Source organism: Dasypus novemcinctus, chromosome 27, assembly GCF_030445035.2.
Source record: "Dasypus novemcinctus isolate mDasNov1 chromosome 27, mDasNov1.1.hap2, whole genome shotgun sequence".
Taxonomy (NCBI): Eukaryota; Metazoa; Chordata; class Mammalia; order Cingulata; family Dasypodidae; genus Dasypus; species Dasypus novemcinctus.
The window spans coordinates 29780241-29789716 of NC_080699.1; the positions used below are offsets into that span (position 1 = coordinate 29780241).

The following is a 9476-nucleotide window of genomic DNA, read 5'->3' on the forward strand; positions in this document are numbered from 1 at the left end:
TGAGTTTCATGTTCCTGACATTAGATTGTGTCAACATGATGTTCAAATGCTGGTGTCCTATAGAACCACTGAAGGCATTCCTGTTATGGTAAATGACATAGTGGAGCATTCTTCAGAGGGAACAAAGGGAATTATATCTGAGAAATTTGTGGATCTTATGATGAATATGTCCATTTTCCTTAGCGGATTCATTTACCAGGTTCATTGGCAGATGAATCCAGCCAACCTTTCCCAGGTGACGGAGTTTGTACTACTGGGGCTCTCTCAGGTTTTAGAGCTCCGGTACCTCTTCTTCATTGTCTTCTCTGCTGTGTATTTTATGACTGTAACAGGAAATCTCCTCATTGTGGCCATAGTGACCTCTGACCCACGGCTGCACACAACCCATGTACTTCCTCTTGGGCAATCTTTCTTTCCTGGACTTCTGCTACTCTTCAATCACGGCACCTAGGATGCTGATTGACCTGCTCTCAGGCAACCCCACCATTTCCTTTGGCAGTTGCCTGACCCAGCTCTTCTTCTTCCACTTCATTGGGGGCATCAAGATATTCCTGCTGGCTATCATGGCTTATGACCGCTATGTAGCCATTTCCCAGCCCCTGCGCTACATGCTCATTATGAATCGGGCAGTCTGTGGGCTCCTCATGGCAGCTTCCTGGACAGGCGGTTTCATCCATTCCATTGTACAGATTGGACTGATTATCTGGCTGCCATTCTGTGGGCCTGACAAGTTGGACAACTTTTACTGTGATGTGCCCCAGCTGATCAAGCTGGCCTGCACAGATACGTTTGTCTTAGAGCTTCTGATGGTGTCTAACAATGGCCTGGTGACCCTGATGGGCTTTCTGGTGCTACTAGGATCCTACACAGCACTGCTATTCATGCTCCGAAGTCATTCCCAGGAGAACCGCCAGAAAGCTCTGTCCACCTGTGCCTCCCACATTGCTGTGTTGACCTTAATCTTTGTGCCATCCATCTATATCTATGCAAGGCCATTTCGGACCTTCCCCATGGACAAAGTGGTCTCTGTGCTGTACACAGTGGTTTCCCCTATGTTGAATCCTGCCATCTACACCCTGAGAAATAAGGACGTAATTATGGCCATGAAGAAACTATGGAGGAGGCAAAAGAACTTCCTTGGTGCCCCAGAGCGCTGACCCTAAAGATTGTCAGAGACAGGGACTTGAGAATCTAAGGGATGCATCAGGGTACCAACCTACTTGTGATGACTCATAAGGGAGCTAAAACCATTTTCCCGTTAGTTTTTTAGCTTCAGTCACATTCTGATGACCTGAACTTTTAGATAAGTTTGAACACGAAATGAGTACCCTAGAACTGCTTCCCTGTACGTCCTACATAAATAGCCTCACGAGCTGTGCAAAAGTCATCACTTTTGCATAGCAAAGTGGCACTTTCCTAGAAGAGCACAGTGTTGTTCTGCCAAGAAATTTCAACTGCAGTATGCAAAGAGGTGGTAAATCTAATGTTTCTTTCCTGATATCACTTCTCAGACACTGTATCAGTCAGCCACAGGGGTGCTGATGCAAAATACCATAAATGGGTTGGTTTTATAAAAGGGTATGTATTTGGCGTAGGAACTTACAGATACCAGGACATAAAACATAAGTAACTTCCCTCACCGAAGTCTATTTCCACATGTTGGAACAAGATGGCTGCTGATGGCTGCGAGAGTTCAGGCTGCCTGGGTTCTTCCCTTCCAGGGTCTTGCTTTTCTCTGGGTTCAAGGTTTCTTTCTTACCAGAGCTTGCTTCTTCCTGGGGCTGGCTTCTCTTTCCTCTATGAGCTTAATTCCCAGGGCTCCAGCTTAAGGCTTCAGCATCAAACTCCAACAGCAAAACTCCAATATCAAAAACCCTCAACTCTGTTCTTTGCCATGCCACACCCTAATCATAACTGAATTATGCCCAGGTACAGATCAGATTACAAACATAATCCAAGATCTATTTTTGGAATTCTTAACTATATCAAACTGCTACAGACACAAACTATATTTGAAGAGCTCAAAACTTTTATCAACTTCTTGGAGACAGGAAAGATTTGAAGGTATAAATAGATGTAGAATCCCAAGCCTTGATTTTCCAGTCAATAAAGAGAAAAGGAATTTCCTTGGGCAAATTAGTTTCTTAATGTCATAATCATCATCATTACCATATCATCATGATATGAATAACATTTATTTTAAATCTCTCAACATCCTTATGAGATAAATATCACACTCATTTTGAAGATAATTCAATTGTGGGTTAGAGTCATTAAATAACTTATTCAAGTTTCCAGAAGTTCTTTCTGGAATCTAGGACTATGTAATTTCAGATCTCAAAGTTTTGATGATATCTAAAACTCCTTGGAGCTCTAAGGACCAATAACTCATTATGAGTCTATACCAGTTAGACTGGTATCAATAGAGATAGCATTTTAAATTGGTCTGGTCCAAGTCTGGTTGGGAAAGATGAGCAGACTTTATATGGAATATTCCTTACTTGTAGGTAGAATAGTTTTTTCTATGCTCTTGCTCAGAAATTTGCCCTTTTAAATTAAGCAATCTTTATGACTATGTGTAGAGTCATAGTTGATTGCTTTGATGGTCTAGTCCCTAAGTAGAGAATGGTGCTTTAATTTAAGAGGGGATGGAGAAAGGGTCATAGCACTCTCTTCCATCACCTCTCTACTCCTCCCCAAGCCCTCTCTAATCCAGATTCAATTATCTTCTCCTATCTCTAAGTTAATCACCTGGATTTTTTCCTGTATCACAGGACTGGTACCTATTTATGCCCACCCCAAGCCCAATCAATTTTAAAATGAAACAAAACAAATTTTATTTTATTTAACTTGTTGAATGCTACTTAATTATTCAGTGAACCACTCCATAGATGTGGGAGGGAAATAGAATGACATTCAAACAAATGTATCTGCCATTATCCATCACTTACACTTTTGTAAATACATTAGTATAAGAAAAATTGCTTCCCACCATAATGGCCAACTGAGAGGAAATGTTTAGAACACAGAGTCTAGACCTTCAGTCAGACTGCAAAATGGACATGCATAGGGTTAGAGAAAAAGGAATTGGGATGCTGGAAGAAAAGATATGAGGGTTTGGAGCAAGCACTTGAGTATTTTAAGGGGAGCACATACTTTGGTGGAAATAGAATTTCGGAATTAGAAGATCCAAGGCAGAGTTCTCTTTCCATGCACTTTAGCTCAGCAGTAAGGTTCTAGTTCTCTTTTCATTATGTCATGAACTTGTAGCAAAGGTGATAAGTTTACTTATAATGAATTATATATGCAAATAAAATGTAGCTACTTTATTTTTCAAAAACTGTTATGATTTTCCTCATACATGTCTACCTGTTGTATAGTAAGGTAAAATACCTAAAATTTTGCTTTTATGCACGAAATCAAATAATCCCTTTAAGAAAATGTTCATTCTCTTTAGAAAATATCTCAGTTGCTCAGGATTCAGCCCTCGCTTTCTTTCCAACCAAGTCCCTTTTTAAATTGGTGTCAGAATACAAGGAGGAATGGTGCACTTCCCTGACTCTGTGACAGTACAGGAAGGTAAAGTCCTCAGATCCACAGTGTCTCCTCTGCCTGATGGTCTCTGCCAAGAGTAGGTGATCCGGGCTCCTCTCTGGATTCATGAATGGACATAAAGGTAATTCTGTCTCTGAGCATTCTTTTGACTGCTCCTGGTGAAATCTGATGGCTATCACTCAAGGTCTTGTTTCTTTGTTTAGTCAGGGTTGGGAGATATTCTTGGTCTAACAGTCTTCTCTAAGCTTTAGTTTGGGTTATAGACTCCTCTGAGTTTCTTGCACTGTTTTCATTCATTCCCAGGAAGGTTTTCATCTCATAGGCTCAGAGTCAACTCATCCCTCACCACTGTGGGCCCTTGACACGCCCACTAACTCTCAGCTCAGCCTCTACCAACATTCCTTCTCAGGGGCATATAAGATCTTGGGCTCCATCCATATCAAAGGAGAACTGAGTGTGGTTTGAGAAATTAAAGTCTAGCCCTCCCTTTGCTTCACCATGCTGTCTTACTTGGATGACTTTAATCTAACAACATGCCAGGTGGTTTTATGGGCAACCTGTGGGGCCAGCTCCTCTAAGAGCCTTCATTTTGAAGCAGGACAAGGGTTTTCACCCTTCACCCTTAACCTTGGTTTATCTCCAGAGGCAGCCCAGGAAAGTAATATCAATACACACCTCAGATTATCTGCCTTCCTACGTCTGTGTTCCTTCCTTACCTCTTACTATTTTCTTCTTTCTCTTCCTGTCTTATGTTCTATGTTCTACTAAGTTACTCCAGCCTAGTTTATGGTATGTTAAAGATATATTAAAGGAATACAGAAAATCCTTTCCTCTCCCAGCCAAGACTCAGACTTCATGCCCATTATCCTGATAATGTTGAGAGACACAAAGCTGATTGCCGTCTTCTTGGTTCCTGTCTTCTCTCTTTTTCTCTATGGCTATGAGTCTCAGGGTGGAAAGCTTAAAGAAAGCAAGATTTAAGGGGGGAATTTAAATGCCTCCATTTATTCTTTACAAAATAATTTCCTTCTGTAGAACCGAATGGTTCATGTGACTATAAATCAATGTGTAAGTGTAGAATTTCAGGTCTGAAAAAGTGCAGAGATGATTTAGGAATAAAATGATTTTTGCTCAGTATTTGTATAGATCTGAGCTAATGACTTAAGTAGCCCCTTCATTGTGATGGGATTTCCGAGGTTGAAGAATTTAAAGAAATTTATAAATGTAGAAATTATAGGATTTTAAAGATGACTGATAGATAGTATATCTGCCTGTCCTTTCCTTCTTCTAAGAGTCTGTGTAGGGGGATATAATTGTCCAGGATTACCTGCTAGAATTGGTACAGCAAAATTGATAGAGCAATGACCCAAAAATTACATTACCCTTCTTTTATTTTTACCCCCAAAATTGTTAATTACCTTTGTTCCCATAATCAATATTTACCACTAAAGTGGCCCAAAGGGCATTGTGAGTGATTGGACCTTAGACAATGGGCACTCAGAGGGTGATCTAGAAACAGGCTCTATCATTTATTTACCATCTATCTATGTATGTATCTATGTATCTATGTATCTGTCTATCATGTATCATCACCTACTTATCTATGTTGCCATTGAAATATAATGCTAATGATGGCACTTGCTATCAGAATGTATTAATTAGTAAATGTGTGACTGAACAGACCTAGACATAATTTTTTTTTTCAGAATCTACAGATCTTCTGTTTTCTAGTCCAGTCCTGTTTTTATTAAATGGTGATTCTTAAAATATTAACAAGAGAGCTACATGGACTGGCTCCTGTTTACTTTTTCATTCTCATGTCTTCCGTCTTTCTGCCTAACCATCTATTATATTGTACTTCTTTCCATTTCCTGCGTATACTGTGGACATCTCTGAGCCCTTGCTGCAGGAAACACTCTTAGCCCCTTAACCTGGATGACTCCTAGAGGTCCCAGATGAGATATTCCTTTCTCTCGGAAACTTTTGTTGTCCCTTTCCATCTGCCCCATAGAACATTTGCTTCCTCCAACAAAGTTCTTGAATAACTATTGAAGTTTCCCTTTACTAGCCTAGTTCTAAGGACTGTAAGATCTATGGGTAAGAAAAGTCTGTATTTTATAAACACTGCCTCCAAAATATACATCAATTATCTACTTCTTTCAATCTGCACTGCCAATAAATACTGAAGTTAGAGTTAACTAATCTCTCCCTTATGTTATATAATACTTCTTTATTGATCTTCTAAACTTCACTTCTGCCTCTCTTCAACCAATTGTCCCCACAAAAGCAGTACTGAAGTTTTAAAATTTGATTAGATCACTCCCTTGATAAACCTTTCAAAGGCTTTGCATTGCCTTAGAAAGAAAAAAGTCATATAAACATGGTAGATAAGGTCTAACTCTCCAGTTAGATAGCTTTCTCTCAGTCCCTTTGCTCTAATTGCAAGACTTTGGAAATACTATTCTCTCTCCTTGGAATGTTCTGCTCTTATTCTTTGCCTGGGTAATTATTGCTCATTCTCAAGTCTCAGCTTAAAGATTTCTTTCACAGAGGTGCATTCCCTGATTTTTTATCTAAATTAATTTTTCATTATTAGCACCCTTTCAAAGCCCAGCTCTGTTCTCAAAAACATTTCTCACAAATTGCAATTATATACTGATTTGTGCATTTAGTTGTTTTATGTTTGCCATTCCCACCATACTACACATTTCATAAATTTAACAGCCATGTCTAATTCTCAAGGGCTAGCATCGGAGACTAGCTGAGATGAAGCAAAAAGCCGACTATGGTGCAGCATTTAAGGAGGCTCTTCACTCTCAATTTTGTACAAGTCCTGACCCTAAATTTACATGACACTGAGTCTATCTGCCTTCCTAAAATTTGTACCCTAGTTCACCATCTTCCAGGCCCTGCCCGACACAGTGCCTAAAACATACCAGAAATTTAATAATAATTTTAAAGGAATGATTGAATGATTCTGTCATTGGTCTCTATTAGAACGCATGTGACTTGGGAATTAGGGATATCCAAATCCTTCATTGGTCTCCTCCTTCTTCCTTGAAGAAAGTCCCAAAAGAGGTGTAGTCACATGAACAGTCCTATATCAAATAAGAATGAAAGAACCATTTCTTAATGTAGCCAGGACTTGGTTTCCTAACACAGAGGTTCTGGTTAGTCTTGTTTGTCATACTCTGTCTAGTTGGAACCTCTTACAGGCTTTTTACTCCCCTCTAAGCTCCAAATCTCAGTCCCCAAGTTTTAGCATCTTCTGATTGACTTCAGGGTACAGGAGACCAAAACAGTAGCTGTGTGCTTCAGCACATATGAGAGGAAGAGGACACAGGCTTCCTGCATGGAGACCATGTGCTCGTGCTTACTCCTGAACCCAGAAGTTCAACCAAAAAGGAAAATTGTCCTAACCAGAATTCTTAAATTTGATTAATCACATCAGCCTTCTCTGTAGGGAGGAGGAGTACCCAAGAAAGATTGTAAGGAAGAAAATGAAGGCTAACTCTCATATTCCATATCATATATTCATGAGGAATGTACTTTTATCATCTGAGAAAAACATAGGGTTGTGCCTGAGTGATTTGAACTTTGAATATATATATATTTTTAATTGAATAAGCTCTTTTATTTTTTCAGGAGGTACAGGGATTTTGAACCTAGGACCTCATATATGGGAAGTAGGTGTTGCCCTCTGAGCTACATCCACTTCCCTTGAATAAACTTTTGATCTTTTCCTCTAATAGTTATGTTTTCTTTTCCTTGTGACCCTCAGAGCCTCCTTGCTGCAGTGGGTCTGTCCCACCACAGGGCATCTCTCAGTGCCTGCTTCACTGTATTGTTGTGGAGACTGAAGATGAATGGGTTCAGGAGGGGTTGACGATACAGCCCAGGACGGTTACCCCTTTGTTGAGCAGCATGGACTGGGCCTCTGACAGACGGATGTAGAGGAAGATGCAGCTGCCGTAGACGATGACCACCACGGAAAGGTGGGAGGCACAAGTGGAGAAGGTTTTCCTTCAGTCAGTTGCTGTGGGGGCCCTGAGGATGGTGGCAAGAATGCAGGCATAGGAGACTGAGGTCAGTGCCAGAGAGCCCAGTAACACCCCACAGGAGAGGTTCAGTAAGGGCTAACTGTCGCAGAAGAAGTGGTCAATGTCATTGGGGCCGCAGAAGGGCAGGCTGGCCATGAGGACAGTGGGGCTTAGGACCCAGAGGAATCCACAGAGCCAGGAGGCCAGCACCAGCTGGGAGCACACTTGGCCACTCATCAGGATTACATAGTGGAGTGGTCTGCAGATTGCCAAGTAACGATCCAGGGACACGACGGCCAAGAGGAAGAAGTCAGTGGTGCCGAGGAGGAAGTAGAGGTTGGACTGGATTGCGGGCAGGGGCGGGCCTCCGGGAGGGTAGGCTGCCTCGCGGTGGAAGGAGAGGAGGGGGGTCGGCACGAAGCCGTTGGGCCCTCGCTCTCTCCGCTCAGGCACGGGGGACGCGCGGTGCAAGCAAGAACACCACGGAGACAAGGTCTGGGCACAAGTCTGCTTTATTGTAAAAGGGGACATGGTTTTATAGGGTCTAGGAATATGTAAAGGGACTTGATTAGTGCCGGCGGGTGCTGTTGCTTGCGTAAACGGTTACAGGACAGTAAGCGGTTACTGAACAGTAGGCGGTTTCTGGACAGTAGGCGGTTACTGGACAGTAAGCTGGCTAAGGGGTTAGGAGCAAGGGAGGGGAAGGGGAAAGTGTAGGCTGTCTAGATAACGGCTAGGCGGAAGACGGAGAAGGGGAGAAGGAGGGGCAGCGCCGGCTGCCAATACTGGGCGGGAAGGAGACGGGGACACTGGATGATGCAGCTGGCAAATGATATGGTGTGATCCCCCGTGAGGAAGACGACAGTCATCATGGGAACCACAACAGACACGAGCACCAGCTCCAGGAAGGAGAGGTTCCGCAGGAAGAAGTACATCTGTGTGTGCAGGCGACGGTCAAACCAGCTGAGCCCAATGATTAGCAGGTTGCCCGTGGCTGTTACAAGATAGGTCACCATCAGCCCCAGGAGCAATAGCACCTGTAGGGTGCAGCTACTGGGGAAACCCAGAAGGACAAATCTGGTCACCTGAGTCCCGTTTTCAGGCCCCATCTTCAGTCACCTGTGGGAGAAAAGAAGCAGAACTTTGGAACTGCTCTACAGCTACCAATCATCATTTAATCAATAAAATAATTATCAAGCAGCTAGCACTTCCTTACGTTCTCAGAATACGTTTTCTCTACACCTATATGCAAGTGATTTATAAAGAGAAAAACACGTTCCGATAGCAAGCAGCATAGCAGTAGCAATGTGGATGGCAGTGGACACCAATTACATACTAAGAAATTTATATGCAGTAGCTCCTCTTGCAGCTACCCTTAAAGAGAGGCAATCTTGTTCTCACAGATAAGGAAAGGTTGGCTGAGGAAGTTTAAGTTGTCCCTCCTATGATCAGTTAGGGAGCAGGTGGTAGTGGCAGAATTAAATATCAAGCTCTGTGGCTCTAAAACATATTCCACTTCCACTGTTTCATTTAGGCTGAGTACTCGAGAGTTGTGGAAGCGTCAAAGAAGAGCTTACAGAATAAATGCATCATGAGCAAAATCTTATCAGCATCAAGTCCTCTTGTTTTACTATTTTTGCCCTTATGTGTGCTGGCTTACCATAAAATAACATAATAAGAAAATCTGGGCTTTTGGTATCCTTAGAGATTTGTCCTGAATCAGACAGAGCCACATGGGATATGAACTGTGCACAGCCTCAAACCTGTCATAAGGTATTTCATTTGTTGGTTTTTGCCAAGATTCTAGACGTTACAAGAAGTCCCTTCTCTAAGCGGGGCATTTCCTGGCCTTCTTTCAATTTCTGTTCTCCCAGCATTATA

At 42.2% G+C, this 9476-nt stretch overlaps 1 protein-coding gene and 1 pseudogene across 1 annotated transcript; one reads left to right on the forward strand and one right to left on the reverse strand.

The window, feature by feature from the left end:
- Positions 1-211: 211 nt before the first annotated feature.
- On the forward strand, positions 212-1157 carry LOC101428730 (olfactory receptor 4D5). The gene is given in 2 exon segments (XM_004459566.3): positions 212-376; positions 378-1157. Coding segments are annotated over 2 exon segments (945 nt in total).
- A 6175-nt stretch (positions 1158-7332) lies between these two features.
- Positions 7333-8704, reverse strand: LOC105746221 (olfactory receptor 6T1-like; annotated as a pseudogene).
- Between the last annotated feature and the right edge of the window lie 772 nt (positions 8705-9476).